The sequence below is a fragment of the Furipterus horrens genome, unplaced genomic scaffold, assembly GCF_987537825.1.
Source record: "Furipterus horrens unplaced genomic scaffold, mFurHor1.1.pri manual_scaffold_5, whole genome shotgun sequence".
NCBI lineage: Eukaryota > Metazoa > Chordata > Mammalia > Chiroptera > Furipteridae > Furipterus > Furipterus horrens.
In genome coordinates, this window is record NW_028327175.1 from 1,149,534 (window position 1) to 1,166,813 (window position 17,280).

The window sequence follows — 17,280 nt, forward strand, 5'->3', positions numbered from 1 at the left end:
ATTGTGCAACGAAGAAACTGAGAAGACCTGCTCGAGGTCAGACAGGAGGAGCAGGATTTAAAGCCCGGTAAACCCCGGAGGCACGCTTAGCCAGCAGACGCCACCCCTAAATACGTGTCTGCTAGATCTAGAAAGTTTGCTTGGAAACCAACACCCCTGTAAGTGGCAGAGCCACGGACACGGACAGATAGGAGGTGACAGGGAGCAGCAGAGGACACAGGGGACTTCGTCTCTGCTGCTGTGGTCCCCAACCTTGCCTGGGACCCCTTTAGCACTGGACACACAGCAGGCCCCCCTTTCTGTGTCTTTTAAACATTACACGATCACCACGAAGAGATCATAATTTGGTCTGTGTTTTACTCTGAATTCTCAGTATAATGGAGAACCTTACAATTGGGTCACTACGTTGATATTACTTGTTCCAGCTCGTGAAATCATGATTGTCCCCCGAAAGCCTGCCCCCACCCCGCCTGCACCCTCACACACTCACACGCAGTCGCGCGCGCGCGCACACACACACACACACACACACCCCAGGTGGCTCTGCAGGCCCGCTCTCCGGCGCGGCGGGAGGGGCGAGCGTGTCACAAGACCGGATCTTTCTCAGGGTTTTCATCACCGATCGATCAATCGATCGGGACGTACGACCGCCAAGAACGCCCCCGTCCGCCGGGTCCCCAGCCCGGGCCCCGGGCCGACTCCAGCCCAAACCCTTAGCTAACTTAGAGCTGGGAACCGTGGCTCCTTGCCCAGGACTGGACCCAAGCCGCGGCGGCCGCCACCTGCGGTCGCGTCGGCGAGTCCCGGTCCCCGAGGAGTCCCATCCCGTCCCCAGGGAGCCCGCGGTCCTCGCGCCCTGTGCCCGCGGGCAGGCAGCGCAGCCGCGGCGAGCACGGAGGCGGCGGGCGGCTGCGGGCCTCGGCCCCCGCCCCTGTCACTCCTCGCAGGGACGGGACCTTCCGCTCCTCCGCCCGCCCGGGGGCGGGGGGTGGGACCCTTGGATCCCGCCCGCACGGGCGACGCCGGAATCCGGGACGCTGGGAGCCGCGTTCCGGGAATCGCGGGCGTCAGGCCCCGCCCCTCGCCGTGCGCGGCCGTCGGGCCAATGGCCGGGCGCGCCGGGCCCGCAGCGACCAATCAGCGCGCAGGGCTCAGGTCGGGGTCGCGGAGCCGGGGCGGGGCCGGCGGCAAGTCCCGCCCGGGAGGAGGGCAGCGTGCCGCGTCTGCCGGACGCCGGAGTGGGCCGCGGAGGGGCGGCGAGCGGGGACGCAGAGCGCAGCCAGCCGAGCGGCCCGTGGCCGCCCTGTCGACGGGCCGGACCGGGCCTGACGCCGAGCGGACGAGGCCGCGGAGACCGAGGAGCGAGGCGCCCGCCGGAGGTGAGGGGCCGGGCGCGGGGCCGCGCGGCGGGAGGGCGCGGCTGGACTGCCTGGGACGCGGCGCTCGGGGGCCGCGCGGCCGGACTGGAGGGCGGCGCCCGCCCGCCCCGCTCCTGCGCTCCCCGAGCCCTTGGTCCCCACTGGGAAGTCCCCGCAGTCCTCCGACCCGGTCCCGCATCCAGTCTGGAGCCCGCAGCTCTGCCCCCGGGAAATCTCAGCGCCCGCTGCGCACCTCCGTGCGACACGCAGCCCCTCGCCGGCCACGCGCGGGCACGGCAGACACACAGTCACCACGCCGGACGCACGGCAGACACGGGCGCGCTCCGCGGGCACCCCCCCCTCCCCGGCCCCTGCCTCCCCTGGGGCTACAGGACCGGCCCTCGGCTCCCTTCCCGCCCCGGCCCGTGTCCACGGCTCCGACCTTGCGGGGCTCACAGCACTCCCTCCGCGGTGCCCCCTGCCCGGGCCGGGGCCTCGGTCTGCGCCCGGGGGAAGACGGCCGCCGGTTCTTTCCGGGCGGCCTTCGCAGGGAAACCCGTTCCGGGGGAACCCGTGGGGACGGTGTGGCATTTCGGCGACTAGATTGGAAAGCAGTCGTTGGGGTCGTCGCGGGAGCCTTCGGAGCGGCTGGGGCGCGGGCTGGGCCGTGTGGTGAGCGCGCCCCGCGCTCGTACGGCGCTGCGTTTGGAACGGTTGGCGCAGAGCCCCGTCTGAGCCCTTCGGCGTCGTCTGAGCCTCGACGGGCACGCTCGTTCCTGTTCGGACGGAGTGTGGGCCGGTTCCCTGGGACGGGACGGCAGCAGAAGCAGCTGGACGCGGAGTGCGGGCGCGCTTCCCGGCGCTTGTCCTGGGGGCGGTTTGACCCCCGTTTCAGTCACAAGCGGAAGGCACCGACGGCCGATGGGGACAGTGTCGGGAAGGCGGGACCGGCGCTCCCCGTGCCTGAGTCTGCGTCGTTGGCAGCCGTGCGTGCACTTGATTCCGTGCGGGCAGCGTAAGTGTCGTGACTGCTGCCGCCGGGCGACAGTGTTTTCTCGTGAGCGAGGCGTGTGTGTGCGGCTCTTACTTGTGGCTGTGAACTGCAGCGCCCTCGGTTTCCGGAAGACTCTTCCCGAGGCCTCTGCACTGCAGCCCGGGGTCAGCGCGAATGTCGGCTGTCACAGACGGTGTAACAGCTCGCTGGCTGGAGGAGGAGGCTGAGGCTGTGTCCCCGTGACACCTAGGTCGCTGCACTTCCAAGTCTCAGAGGACCCACTGCCGCCCTTGGGTCCGGAGCTGAGGGGCTGGTCTGCGACTCCCCTGCAGGGAGCGAGCCTTCCCGGGGGGCCTCTGTTGGCGGCAGCCGCTCTGGCCCCCGCAGGCCTGCGGCTGGGCCCCTGGGGAAGCCTGGCGCCTTCACACCTCCCGCTGTGCGTGCAGGGGCCCTGTGGTCGAGGGAGGGCCCCAGGGAGCGCTCGCTTCCGGCTGCGGGGACTCCGGGAGCTGTGAGGCGCCCCCAGGACCGCCACAGAGCCGCAGACGGGAGGAATTACAGGGCCAAGGCGGTGTCCGTTAAGTGCAGAGCGATGCCGGAAACGCTGTGGGCGGTAGAACGGGGAGCGATGCTTGCAGCCCCGGGGTGACCCGAGGACGTGCCAGAGTCGGCCGCGAAGCCTGGGAGGGGTGTGGGTAAAGGGAGCGAGGAAGGGCGTCCACTCCACAGGCAGGTCTGCGTGGAAAGGGCCAGGCGTGACCACGGGCAGTAGCAGTAGCGAGCCTCGTGCCGCGTGGCTAACAAACGGCAGGTCCGCACCTGCACCTCGCCCGCCTGGTCGAGAGGCTGCACTGCTCCTCCCCGAGGGCCTTGGGGACAAAGGCCGGACCCGGGGACCTTCTAAACCCGCTGCTCGTGGTCTGCTCTGCTGTGCCTCGGAGCGTGTTGGGTTCTGAGCGCGGTGCTCTGCAGAGCAGGCCGTTACAGCCGGGGGAGGGCGGAGTGCGGGCTTTAGGGTAGCTTTAGACCTGGGGGGGTGGTTCGGGCACGCCCACCGGAGCCGGTCCGTAGGTTCCTCGGTCGCCGAGATGATGGAGTGACAGCTTCACGTTCCAGAGACGCTTCCCCGGCGAGCGTGTTCGCAGTGGTTTGGAGGGAGGAGGGAGGCGGTGCTCGTGCCTGGACGGGGTGGGTCACGGGGGAGGGGGCGTAGGAAAGGCGGGGCGCGGAGGGGACAGTGAGAAGGAAGGCTCCTCGGAGAGCCTGGGGACCGGGAAAAGCTGGGCTGGCGCGGCGGCAGGAGCCGCGCGCCCCGCCGCCTCGGCCGTTCCGGAAGGACGCCGTTAGCTGGGGGCCCTCTGAGGGCTGTGCTCGCAGAGAGAGGTGTGTGCATCTGCGTGTGCGTGTGCGCGTGTCCGTGCGTGTGCGTCTGCGAGTGCGCGTGTCCGTGTGTGTGTGCGTGACCGCGCGCGTGCATCTGCGTGTGCGCGTGTGCGTGACCGTGCGTGTGTATCTGCCTGTGCGTGTCCGTGCGTGTGCATCTGCGTGTGTGTGCGTGATCATGCGTGTGCATCTGCGAGTGCATGTGCATCTGCGTGTGCATCTGCCTGTGCGTGTGCGTGACCGCGCGTGCGCGCTGGTTTGAGACCTGCTCGGCACGTTGGCGTCGGACAGGCCGTTGCAGAGGCGGGCAGAGCCGGGGTTGAGCAGCGCCCGGCCTGCCGCCGTTACTGTTCTGCAGGGAGCGGCTGGCCTCGTGGCTTCAGAGGAGCTGCCGTCTCAGACCGGCAGCGGGTGCCGGGCGCTTGGGGCCTGCGCCGCCGGGAGGTCAGAGAAACCCAGCGGGGCACTCGGCAAAGGGGACCGTGGGGTGGGGGGGCCGGGTGCAGCCGCGCGACGCGGTGACGCAGGAGCTGACACGGCAGAAGCGCTTCGGAAGCGCTGGCGACAGGGCCGCAGGGCCCAGTTCCCTTTCCACGGCTCGTTCCCGGCCCGCCTCAGTGAGGGTCAGTGACGCGTGGCCGCGCCGTGGGGTGCGGGGTGGGAGAGCCCCGTGTTTCCGAGCAGCGCGTGTGCCCACGCCCGGAGCCGGCGCGGCCCCTCTCCGCATCAGGGCCCCGTCGCGGGGCCGCCGTGGGCACACTCCGCTCAAACGGCCACTCCCGGCGCCCTCCGCGGCCTGTCGCAGGCGTCCCCAGCGCAGCCGCTCGCCCAGGGACCCCCCGGAGCTGCGTTCCCCCGGCCCCGCTCCCGGACTCCCAGGGGTGCGGGGCCCCAGGCCGGCCTCTCGCCTCCCGACTGGGCGTCCCGTCTCCTGCGGGTGTTCCCAGCGCCTTGTGGCGCCCTGCGCGCTTTGCACCCTCTGAACTCTGACCTCTGAGCTCCGTGAGGGCGGGAATCACGTGTTCGGCTTCCCCGAGCGACTGTGAGGCCTTTCTCTCCGGACCGTGGGCCCCGCGGGCTGTGCGTTTCCTGCCGACGCTCTGGACTCTGCCGGGGGTGCGGGGCCGCCGGGGGCGCGGTTCTGGGCTGAGGGCGCTCTTCGTGCTCCTCGGTCCGCTGTGGCGTCGGTCGTCGCGGGACTGGTTCCCGAACAGCCCCTCGTTTCCCCGTGACGCGGAAGTCGTCCGCGCGGGGCGGGAGGAGGTGCGCAGCTGGGAGGACGGGAGCAGGGCCGGCCCTCCCGTCGTCGCCCTGAGGACGGTGCCTTCTCCGCGGGCGCCCGCAGACGGGAGCGCCAGAAGCCCCGCGGAAACGGGGTTCGGAGACAGAGGGGCCCGTGCTGCGCCGAGGGTCACCCTGGGGCTGCGGGGGGCGGGGCCGACGGCCTGGACGCGACAGTCCCCCCAGGCAGGGCCCGAGGTTCAGTTCTCCGCGGCGAGGTAGCCCGCGGGCCCGAGTGGCGCATTCTGGGGAGGCCCCTCCTGAACCCTACGTCTGTCTCTGTACTTTTCATTTCATACCATGGATTTAATTGCCTATTTTACGCCAAAGCCGTGCTTTAATCCCGGTAACTTTATGGTGCGGTATGTCTCCTCGAGGCCGCGTCTAGTCATTGGAATGCTGGTCATTTCGGCCCTTGGCTGTTGTGTCACATTTTATCCGAAATCTTCAATGGGTTTGTGAAGTCCCGTAACCGCTGTGCGGTTCGGACCGCAGTTGTGTTGCGTTAAAATACTAACTCGTGAAGAACCAACGTCTCCACTGTACGTGTTTTTTCATTCCGTGAAATTTAGGTCTTGTAGTGAAACTTCTAGTACGGTTTTACGGTTTCCTCCAGAGTCGGGTGAGTTTTTTCCTAGATACAGTTTTTGATGCTACTGTGAGTAGGAGTTTTTTATTACATTTTCTAACTGCATGTTACGAGTACACAGGAGGACTCCATCTTTGGCGAGCCTTTGTTCAGCTATTGTAGTAAACGCACGACGGGGCTTGGCATTTGATTCTCATTCCTTTTCCTGCTGGATGATCATGTCATCCCCACGGCTTCCCCCAGATTTATCTGATTTGTTTGTGTATTTGGGGGCAAGCCCTCTAGAACTGGGTGGAATAAGGGTGACTGCAGGCACCTCTCTGGGGTCCTGGCTTTGATAGGGTGCTCCTCGTTTGTACCCTACGGAGGGTGCTCGGTGTGGGCTCTGACCCAGCAGCCGCTGCCACTGTCCCGTGAGTGTGCGCCGCAGGCCCGCGAGGGCCGAGCGCTGTGTGGTGACGTCCCAACCCGGCACCTCAGAGGGGGCCCTGCTTGGAAACGGGGCTGTCACCGATGTCACCGGCGGCCGGCTTGGCTCTCTGCTGTGTTCCCAGCGTCTAGAGTCATACCCAGCGTAGAAATCTCTTTATGTTTGCTACATGAATGAACGGACTTCCTGCTGTGGGCAGGTGCATCAGATGTTGGTGTATAAACAAACTGTAATGTAACCAGCCCCAGGTGTTTGCTTGGACATAGCTCTCATTTCTCTTGGAAAATACGTGGTATTTGCTGTTTAGCCAGATCCTTCTTCAGTGAACTGTCTCTTCAGAGATTTTAATTAGGTTTATAGTCTCATTATGTTTTGGTAGTTTTAAAAATATATTCTGGGAGGGGTCTTAATTAGGAAATGGATTTGTACGTATTTTCTCCCAATCTGTGGCTTGTCTTTTCATTCTCTTACTAGTGTTTTTTAAAGAGGAGAAGCTTTCATTTTAATGAGGTCTTAATTTACCAATTCGTATTGAGTCTAAGAAATCTCTGCCTGACCCAGATTCTCGGAGGTCTTCTCCTGTGTTTTCAGGGAGAATGTGTTAGGGTTTTGTAGATAAAGTGTTATTGGAGCTCAGCCCTGCCCGTTTGTTTACACATTGGCAAGGCTGCCCTGGCGCTCTGGGGGCAGAGCTGACCAGCTCCCAGCAACTGCAGGGCCCACAGAGTCTACATTATTGATTACCTGGCTCCTTACAAGACACGTTTGCTGGCTGATTTTAGAAGGTGCCAAGTGCTGTTGAGAAGGAACAGGAAAGGGGGGCCTAAGCAACACGGGGTGGTCCCAGGAGACCTGGGTGCGAGGGTGAGTTTGAGCAAAGCTACAAGGAATCACCTCTGTGCCGGCGTAGGAAGTGTCCCGTCGGCAGTGTTGAGGGGAGAGAGCAAGTCACCAGACTGTCGGGGTCCCGTTCTTACAAAGGAAGACAGCACGTATTTGTGCAACATAAAGGCGTGCTGATAGACAGTTCTGTGCGCTGCACGCACTGCTGTGTTCAGTGCAGCGTTACTTACGGCCGCCGTGGCCGTGCACCGGGAACGGCTGGGTGGAGAAGACGCGGCACACGTGTGTAGGGAGTGTTAGTGGTGAAAAGAAGCGAAGTCTTGCCATTTGCAGCAGCACGGGTGGACCTGGAGGGCTGAGTGCAGTAAGCCAGACGGGGACAGATGGGCACCATGTGACCCCACTTCCATATGGGATCTAGAAGAGAAATAACTGAATAACCAAAACAAACAGACTCAGACACAGAACACAGCTGATGGCTGCCAGAGGGAGGGTGTGGGAGGGTGGGGTTTTTTAAAAAGATTTTTGGTGGTTTTTCTTTTTCCAGGCTAAAGTAGTTGCGGCCGTGCTGAACTAAAAAAATAAAAAGAACATTTTGCAAAGTTATCTACGAAATTATTTAGTCGTTCTCTTGGTGGGATTACAGAGGACGTTCCCATGACCTTTTTCCATTTGTTTACCTGGAAATTTAAAAATAATTATTTCCTTTGCATTTTAAAATACATTGTTATAAATTTAATTTCCGAATGTTATTAAATTATATCAGAGGCTTAATATGTCTGAAACAATAATGGAAGGTTCAGCTCTTTGCCCAAGTTTGAAGTTATCTTGTTAGGTTTCAAAGAGGAACCACCTCCACTTCAGCCAGAATTTAACCCGGTGCTGAGCACACCTTAGACTTAACTTCTGCCCCCGCGTGCTTTGGGTAGCCGGGCAGCCTCACGGTGTCGCTAAGGGCGACGGGTGTGGCTGTTACAGGTTTGCTTTGTCGGCGTCGGCAGGCTGCACAACAAGGCCCTTCCACGTTTCTGCACTGCTCCCTGGACGTCGGGGAGGCTTGGGTTCGGCCCGGGGACCCCATCTTCCACGTAGGCGTCAGAGCAATAGGACATCTGTGTGCTTTCGTACAGGTGTTCAGGGAACTGCTTTCTGCTGGAGCTCAGAAGGTCTCTAAAATCCGATGCTTCCTGGAGGCCTGAGAGCCTCCCAGCAGGGATTTCAGAGACGCACACACCGTTGGGGTGGGGAAGCCGGCTTTCTGGGCAGGCTCCCCCCTCTCCCAGTGAGGCCCACGCGGAACGGGGTCCAGTCTGAGTGTCTGTATTTCTGTCGTCAGGCCCCAGCAACTAACCTCTGTCATTGCAAACCCCAGGACGTGTCCTAGCAAGAGTGACGCCTAAGGAAAGCTGTAGGTTTGGGGTGACCAGCATGTCACTGAGGGTTCATCCCTGGTGAGAGCGGGTGAGGCTGTATGTGTGGGGGGCAGGGGGTACCCACATGGCAAACCTGGGTACCTTCCTCTCAGCTCTGCTGCGCACCTGCAGCTCCTCCGAAAACTGCTGTTTAAAAGAAGAAAGTACTCCCTGCCCCATCCACCTGCTCCTCTGGGCCTTCAGAAGCGTCCAGTGAGTGACTTCTGTGAAAGCACTTTGTGCTGCCGAGTGTACCCAAGTGTCAGACGCTGTGAGTTCTCAGTCAGCGCTGATGGCAGAGGGCAGAGCTGGGCGACTGTACAGTCAGTCAGTAGAATGTAGGCATGATCCGCGTTTTCAGGTTTATTCCCAGTGACCCTTCCTGTGCCCGGCAGCGACTGTGCTGGCGGGCCCCGTCCGGCGCACGGCCCAGCGCGGTCCCCCGGCAGACGTCGCTTTGCCTTCTGGGTGGCGGCGGTTCCCCTGCCGTCCCGCGGTCCCAGCTGCGACGCTGCTGCAGTGACAAGCTCATGCAGACGCAGCTCCTCCCCTGCGGTGTCAGGCTGACACATTCCCGCCTTTCCGTTCTGTCTTTGGGTCAGTGTCAAAGGGGGAAAACGGAAAAAACACAGTCAGCATAGTAAAAATAATCTGTAAAGGCCAAAACTAACAAATACTCACCAGTTATAGCTCCACTGCTCTTCCTCCTGTTTGAGAAAACACTTGGGAGTGAAATGAGCGCAAATGCACACCTCGGGGGGGGCTCGCACTAGTCCACGGGGGTCAGGAGCAGAGAGCTGCTCCCCCGCGTCCTGCGGGCCCCCCGGCACGTGGCCGAGCTGCAGCCACGGGGCGTCGCTCGGAGGCGGACGGGCCCACCCTTGACCCACGGTCTGGAGTCCTGCCTCCTTGGCTTCGTGGGCGCTGCACAGACAACACGCAGATGCCAGCATCAGTGCGTGCTCTGCGTGGTTACGGCGTAGACAGGACGGTTCTGCAGGAGATGGGGGAGGGGTGTGCTAACCGTAGATCTTAAAGGGAATACTGACTGTCACAGAATTAGAGGGGGAGAAGCAGAGTACTGCCCGGGCCGTCAATTTTAAGAGAAGTCCAAGTTGAATATATTGCACATCATATAATGTTTTTTTATAATCCTCCCCCAAGGATGCTTTTTATTGGTTTTAGAGAGGGTGTAGTGGAGAGAGAAACAGCCATTGGCTGCTCCTGCATGTGCTGTGACCGGGGCCGAACCCCCAGCCTTTTGGTGTCCAGGGCGACGCCCCAACTGACGGAGCCCCCCGTCCAGGGCCGTATTGTGCAGCGTTTTAGATAGGACTGCTGTGTGTCCGCCTCTCAGGTTAGGTGTGGAATCAAGTTCATTTACAGAGGCCCCTTCGTTTCATCACATCTCAGTGACTGTTCTTCAGAAATCGGGGCCGTCACTTCCTCACGGCCACAGTGTGAGGCTGGCCTTCGCCCGTTCTCCTTGGCACGCCCCGTGCAGGAAAGGAAGCTGCTTCGGAGCTGCCGTCGCTGCCTTCATGGGGCCCCGCGCTTCAGAGCTTTGTTGGAGGAAGGCGCCGAGTCTCAGGAGCCGCAGCGAACCCTTGCGACGGTGTCAGCACGGTGCCCGGGGGCCTGGTGGTCGGGACAGCGTGGGGGCTCAGGCGGCGCGGCTCACACCGCCCTGCCGGGTGCTCAGATGGGTGTGAGCGACAGCCTTGTGACAGGCTGGCTTCCTCTGATGGGGACTTTGTACGGTCGGGAAGCGGAGGCTGAGACCAGGTGGCGGAGAGTGACCCCGGCCGCTCGGGCCTCTGCGCCCTCCCCGAGGGGGCCCCGCACGTCGGAACCAAGTGGTCGTGGCATGGAGGTGCCATCCCGGGGCCGGGGTATGCGGTCGAGTGCGCACTTACATTTAGTAAGACAGTGCCGTGTCCAGGCGTGCTGTGTGGGGCCCCCCACGAGGTGCATAGTTTTGTTGGGAGAGGAAGCTTGCACGTTAGGTGTGTGTTTTTACTTACTGTTTTCTATGACCATTGATCCCCCTCACCTCTCCTACCTCCACCCCCCGAAGTATTTTTCATGTGAATTGCGTTTGCTTTGAGACCGAGCGTCGGAAGGCGCAGCGTGGACAGGAGCGCGTCCCTGCCGCCCGGTGTCTGACAGCCCCCGCGGGAGCCAGTGGTTGGCCTTGTGCCCTGGGGACGCTGTGCGTCTGCAGGACACGCATGTGTGTTGCATTGCCTCTGCTGCTCTCTCCGCCCACAGATACCAAGCGCTGTTCTGTCCCCTGACATCCCTGTGGGTGCCGTTGCGTTTGTGCACACACAGCTGCCTCTGCGGCCACGTCACACCGCGCTCGGCCTGCGTCGCTGTCCTAGGCCCCTGCGGGACCTCGGGCTGCTCCTGCCTGTCGCCGCTGAACACCGGCTGTGGTGGGGCGTCTGCCCCCGTCTGGGGTGCAGCGCTCGGAGGGGTGCCGACCCCGTGTGTGGCAGCTGTCACGGGCAGTGCTGAGGTGGCCGCGCGGTGTCTGCGTGGGTCTGACTCACAGACTGTGAGACGCGCTGGCTCGCCTGCTTGCCCTCTGGTTGGCACGTGACCTCAGGGCAGCCGAGTGCTGTCCCTTCAGTTCCCATGTTGCCGCCAGCACTGCCGGGAGCGGGACAGCGGGCAGTGTGCGTGGACACTGCTTTCGCTGAGCACACCGTCCACACATGCCCACGCGGCTCCCGGAGCTTCACCGCCCCGATCAGGGTGCAGCCGCACCCCGCGTCCCGGGGGCTCCCTCGGCCTCTCCCCCGCCCGGGCTTCTGCCGCCGCACCGTTGGCCTGTCTGACCGTCTGACGCGGGGAAGCGCGCAGAACAGACCTCTCTGCATCTGGTTTCTTCTCCCCTGCGTGTGAGATTCAGTCACGCTCTGGTGAGGACCTGTCAGGGATTCTCATCCGCTCGGGACCACCACGACGCGGGCATGATGTGCCACGGTGGGTGCGTCCGGCTTCCAGGCGGTTGTGGCTGCTGCCTTTCCGCTTTTCTGGATAAAACCTGTGTCCGCCTGCCCGCACGTGTCCTGGACACACTCCCTTTTGGCCGTACACCGTGTTGAGGTCTAACTCTATAGTCCTCACCTGAGGACACGCTTATTGATTTTTTCCTTTCTAGAGAGACGGAGGGGGAGAGAAACATTGACGGGAGAGAGAGCAGTCGGCCGGCTGTGTCACACACGCGCCCCAACTGGGGATCAAACTGCAGCCTTTTTGGTGTGCGGGGCAGCGCTCCAACCCACTGAGCGTTTTAAACAATAAAACTCACCAACTTGTAGCATAGAGGAAGGTAGGAAACTCTTCCGTGGGTCTCCTGCATTTCTTAGGAGTAAAAGCCCCGCTCACCTCTTTTCAGACAGTATTTCCCAGGTGCTTGGAAAGCAGAACTGGCGCCGCATGTCCGGGAGCGGGGCGCTGGCTCGCGCTCAGCCGTGGCAAGGAGAGGCGTCATCTCCCTCCGGGGTGAAGGGCCGGCCTCCTTACTGCCGCCTGACAAGTCACGGCCACACTGCGACCCAGGTGTCACCTGCCCTGGACAGCGCTGTGTGGGGACCGGGGCTCGGGCAGCAGGCGCTGGGAGTGCTGAGGCCACTGCTGCTGCCGCCGGTGCAGGCCATCGGGCCCCTGTCTCCGCAGGAGTCTCGTGCCGGCTGCCAGCCCATACCTGCGACGCTGGCGCCCGGTAAACTGCACCGAGAGGTGAAGCCTGGCCCTCACCGCTCAGACACACATCGGGGTCCTGACACACGTGGAGTCTTGCCGTCACCACCACAGTCAGCTCGTAGAGCATCTGTCCCCCCAGCTCCTTTGGGCCCCTTCCACTTGTCCCTCCCCACCCAGCCAGCCCTCCATGCGTGCTCCCACCTGTGGCCTTCCCTGGGAGTGGAGTCCCAATGGGGGCTTGGGCCTCGGGGAGTCCTCTGCCCGCTGCGCCTCTCGCTGGCTTACCCCCTGGTGGGAAGAGGGGTCCTGCCATTCGGGCAGGCCCGGGTCAGGGCTGTCAGGACTGGGCTGCTGAGGCAGCTGAGTGCGGGTCTTCGTGAGGACGGGTGTTTTCACCTTACGGTGCGCCTCTCCCCGGGCAGAGAAGCGCGGTTGTTTTCCAGTGTCTGGGTCCCCCGCGTTCCTCCACGGGGTTTAGTGTGCGTCTTCCGTTATGAGTGAGGTTGAAAGTATTTCACATGTTTGAATTACTCGTGTTTCCTTTGCTACGAATTGCCTGTTCACCTTGCCTTTCCTGTTTTTCTAGTAGGTGTTGGGGTTTTTTAGTGAGTTGTAGGCATTCTGCGCAGACCAGGGTATTTCCAGTTGTGCTGTGAATTAGAAACTTGTTTCTCCGTTTCGTGAGGGAGCTGGTGAGGCTGCCCACAGCCTGTCTCTGGGGAGCTCGGTCTCCGAGCAGCTGGTCACAGAGTTCTTTTAATTCACCCCAGTGCACAAAGCAGGGTTTCCAGCAATATCTTACGGAGCTATGCCTTCAGTGGGGATAAACGAAAATGTTTGGGAGACTTAAAGTTTTCTGCCTCCTAATAAGAATGTACCACCTTTTAGAAAACAGCTCTGCACTGGCAACAGAAGAGCTTTAGAAAGTGTCTTAACTTAGGTGCAATAAGAGAAAAAATACTAAAAATCATGTTACACGTGTCTTTACAGGGAAATCCACGCAAGATGTTGGCGTTGCAGACTTGGACGGTGCAGGCCGCGCTCCTGCTCCTCACCGCTGGGGCGCTAGGTAAGGCTCCCGGGAGCCCGGCCCCCGCCCTGAGATCGGGCCGTCTCCCTGCAGCGGGCGCGGTGACGCTGGTGCTCGGTAACTGTCATGGTGCACACACACTCACTCTTAGGGTCGTTATTAAGAGCCTGATGCCGTTTTAAAGTGATTTCAGGAAGTGAAAGTTTTTTTTTTTTTTCTTAAGTATATTTTATTGATTATGCTGTTAGAGTAGTTCCAGTTTTTTCCCCCCCCTTTGCTCCCCTCCGCCCAGTACCCCCTACCCTCCAACAATCCCACCCCCCTTAGTTCATGTGCATGGGTTGCGCATATAAGTTCTTTGGCTTCACCCTTTCCTATATTATTCTTAACTCCCCTTGTCTATTTTGTACCAACCGATTATGCTTCTTAGTCCTTGCACCTTTTCCCCATTTCTCCCCCTTCCCCTCCCAGCTGATATCCCTCCAAATGATCCCCATACCTGTGATTCTGTTCCTGTTCTGGTTGTTTTTTTGTTTTTTAGATCCAGTTGTTGATGGTTGTTAGTTTGTTGTCATTTTAAGTTTCCATAGTTTTGATCTTCTTTTTCTTAAGTAAGTCCCCTTTGACATTTCATATAATAATCACTTAGTGATGATAAGCTCCTTTAACTTTACCTTGTCTGGGAAGCACTTCGTCTGCCCTTCTATACTAATGATGGTTTTGCTGGGTAGAGTAATCTTGGTTGCAGGTTGCCTTTCATCCCATTGAATACTGCTTGCCAGTCCCTTCCTGCCTGCAAAGCGTCCTCTGAGAAATCAGCTGATGGTCCTATAGGCACCCCCTGTAGGCAACTCTCTGCCTCTCTCTTGCTGCCCCCAGAACTCTGTCTTTATCTTTCACCTTTGGCTTCTCAATCATGATGCGTCCTGGTGTGGTCCCCTCTGGTCCAGCTCGCCTGGGACCCTCCGTGCTTCCCAGACCTGTATGTCCATCTCCTTCGCAAAATTTGGGAAGTTTTCCTCCTACTTTTCAATTCTTGCTTCCTCATTCTGCACTGGGTGACTGTTTTTTTCTTCCTTATGTTCCAAATCATTGATTTGAGCCCCGGTTTCCTTCCCTTCACCATTGGTTTTGTGTGGATTTTTCTTCGTTTCACTTAGCATAGTCCTCACTTCTTCTCTTATGCGTCTGCCATACTCAAGCATATCTGTCAAGCCTGTGAGCATCTTTATCACCAGTGTTTTGAACTCTGCGTCTGTGAGGTTGGCTATCTCCTCGTCACTTAGTTTTCCCACTGGAACCTTGATCTATTTCCCCTTTTGGGCCATACTTCTCTGTCTCCTCATTCTGACAGGCTCCTGTGTGTGTTTCCCTTTGTGTCTTAGGTAGAGCTGTTGCTCCTGTTACATTGTAAGGGGTGAAGCCTTAGGGATTCGTCAGTTGAGGGCGACCTGTTTCACCACGTTGTGGTGCTGTGTGTGGAGGAGGAGTCAGAGGAAACAATACTGCTTGCTTAGCACTCGCCCCTTTTCCAGGCACTTCTCCCACTTTACTGGCACCTCTAGCTGCTGCCCTGGCCGTTGTTCCCGGAGTGGGTGGGTCTGCAAATGCTCTAGGACCGTGGGGGCCCTTTAAACCAGTGGACTCTGCTGAGAGACCAGGAGCCTCCTCCTCCACCCCAACTCCCACTAGTCTGCACAGTCAGAAGCAATGAGGCTTGATTTTCCCCAGTGCTGGGACCGCGAGCTGTGTGGTCTGGTAAGGAGCTGGGAGTGCTCCCCAGGTGTCCCTCCTGACTTTTTAAAACTTGTGACTGCGCTTTCTGCCGGCCTGCTGCTGCCACTGCTGCCACTGCTGCCACCACACTGTGTCCTCTCCGCCCCTCCTACCTGTCTGGGTGAGTATTTCTTTATATCCTTGTTTGCTGGACTTCCATGCACTTTATTTTTTTGCAACTTCTGGTTGTTTCTAGTGTTGAGGTCGTTGTGTTCCTTCTTGGTTGTGGAGGGAGACGCAGCGTGTCTGTCTAGGCCTCCATCTTGGCCAGAAGTCAAAAATGCTCCTGATAAATAGTGATTTGCATAATTTGAATTGAAACACTTTAATTCTAAATGTTGTTTAGCTATAGGAACAATAACTTTGAAGTGGGGAAGGGGAAATTTTTTTTTTAAATGAAGATATAGAAAATCTGCCTGTCACCCTCCTGGCCCTCCAGCACCACCACGTCACGCATGCAGCACAGCCTGCCCCGCCTACGCGCCACCACGTCACGCATGCACACAGCCTGCCCCGCCTCCACGCCACCACGTCACACATGCAGCATGGCCTGCCCTGCCTCCGCACCGCCGCCTCTGTGTCTGGGTCCGGAGGGTGGGGAAGGGGGGGCCCCGCCCCCTCGGGTTACTGTGAAGATGGAGTGAGTTAGTCTGTAGGAGGCATCTGGATAGTGTCTGCCTACTGGGTGCTTAATGGAAGGACAGTACTTAGAGAATTGTTACTAAGGTTTGAGTAAAATGCACTTCGGAAAAATAAATACTCTGATTGGAATGTTGTTTTTATTAAAGCAACGTCGCTGTCGCCAGCTGTGATCAGCGTAGCAGCCGGCCAAGCTCAGGGCAGGGGAGACTCGCAGGTAGAGTTCATGGGGGTTACATTAAAGCCCTTTCTCTGTCCGCCTGTGTTTGTTCTTGTCACACTGGAAAGAGGAGAGACTGTCATCCCCTGCAAGGTTCCCTGGGTTAGGTTCAGCCCCTCTGCCCGACGCTGTCCCCCCAGCCTGCTGGCCATCCTCCTCAGCCTCTGCTCATTTGTTTTAAGTGCGCGAGTCCTCCTGTTTTTGCCCAAGTTCTGGATGAAAATGTTGAGACTAACTGGACTGCTTATCTGTGGCTGCCTCACAAATCACTGCAGACTCCGTGGCTCACGACAGTAATCATGGCTTCTCACAGCTTCTGTGGGTCCGGACCACAGATGGGCACAGCCAGCGGGGTGCATCTGGGGTCCTCAGCTGGCACCTGCAGAGGCGGGGGCTCGCATCCTCGGAAGGCCACGCGCTGGCTGGTGGTGCCGCTGCCGGCTGTGGGCGGAGGGCCGTGCTGGGCTGTTCGCCAGAACACCACACGCGGTCTCTCCTGTGGCCTCGGCTGGGTTCCAGGGCAAGTGTCCCAAGAGAAGAGGAGAGCTTGTCAGAGGTTGTAGTTTTTTAGCCCCCACCCCTGGGGGTCACGCCGCACACCGTTGCCTGGGGCAGACAAACGCCCCCATGCAGGTCTGAGCACAGGCGCAGAGGTTGGCCGCACTTCTCTGTGGAAGGAGTGCCGGTCCCACTAAGAAGAGCGTGTGTACCCGGGCCCGAGCGGCTCAGGGGCTGGGCCGTCATCCCGTAAACTGAAAGGACGCGGGTTCGATTCCCAGTCAGGGCACAGGCCTCGGTTGTGGGTTTGGGCCCTGGTCAGGGCGCCTGCAAGTGGCAATGGTGGGTGTTTCTCACATAGCAGTTTCCCTCCGTCTGAGTTCCTCCCTTCCCATCGCTGTAAACTTGTGAGCATGCCCTCAGGTGAGGAGAAAAAGAAGAGGAGGAGGAGGAGTGTGGGGTGGGATGAAGTACAATTGTAGCCAAGGACAGAGGGCAGCACGTCTGTGTATGTCACTGGCTTCCCCCCACTGACTGTCTCCCAGTCAGTGCTCTTTATGTCCAAGGCCTGTCCAGAAAAGTCCAGCCGTTATTAATATAATGAGAACAGTTTACAAGACATCAGCGTAATCTGGCAGCCCAGGAGAGCGGACTGGAACGCGCATGTGTGAACAATGGCGCCTTCACTGTACTAGTCAGTGGGGGCTGTAGACGCCATTGAGAGAGTGTGTGTGCTGCGACTGAGTGGGTGGAGCAACGACTCTGCATCAGATTTTGCCTTAAGCTTGAATGTTCCTCCACGGAAACTATTTGGATGACTCAGAGGCTGCAGCTGTGGGCAACTGGTGATTGGCAGTTTCATCATGACTGTGCACCCCCTCATGCATCACGTCTCGTGCAGAGTTTTTTGATAAAACATCAAATCACCAGGTGACCCAGCCCCGCTACAGCCCAGATTTGGCGCCCTGTGACTTCTGGCTTTTCCCAAAACTAAAATCACCTATGAAAGGAAAGAGATTTCAGACTGTCAATGAGATTCAGGGATATATGACAGGGCAGCTGATGGCATTTGGGAGAACTGTGTGAGGTCCCAAGGTGCCTGCTGAAGGGGAC

At 59.6% G+C, this 17,280-nt stretch overlaps 1 protein-coding gene across 1 annotated transcript in view; it reads left to right on the plus strand.

Annotated features, from left to right (window-relative positions):
- The first annotated feature begins 1,320 nt into the window (after nt 1-1,320).
- Nucleotides 1,321-17,280, plus strand: part of IL6ST (interleukin 6 cytokine family signal transducer) — a 38,350-nt gene continuing 22,390 nt past the window's right edge. The window contains exons 1-2 of the mRNA XM_090276108.1: nt 1,321-1,379; nt 12,995-13,073. Of these exons, the coding sequence (XP_090132234.1) occupies nt 13,010-13,073 (64 nt within the window). The 5' untranslated portion in view covers nt 1,321-1,379; nt 12,995-13,009. The remainder of the gene's footprint in view (nt 1,380-12,994; nt 13,074-17,280) is intronic.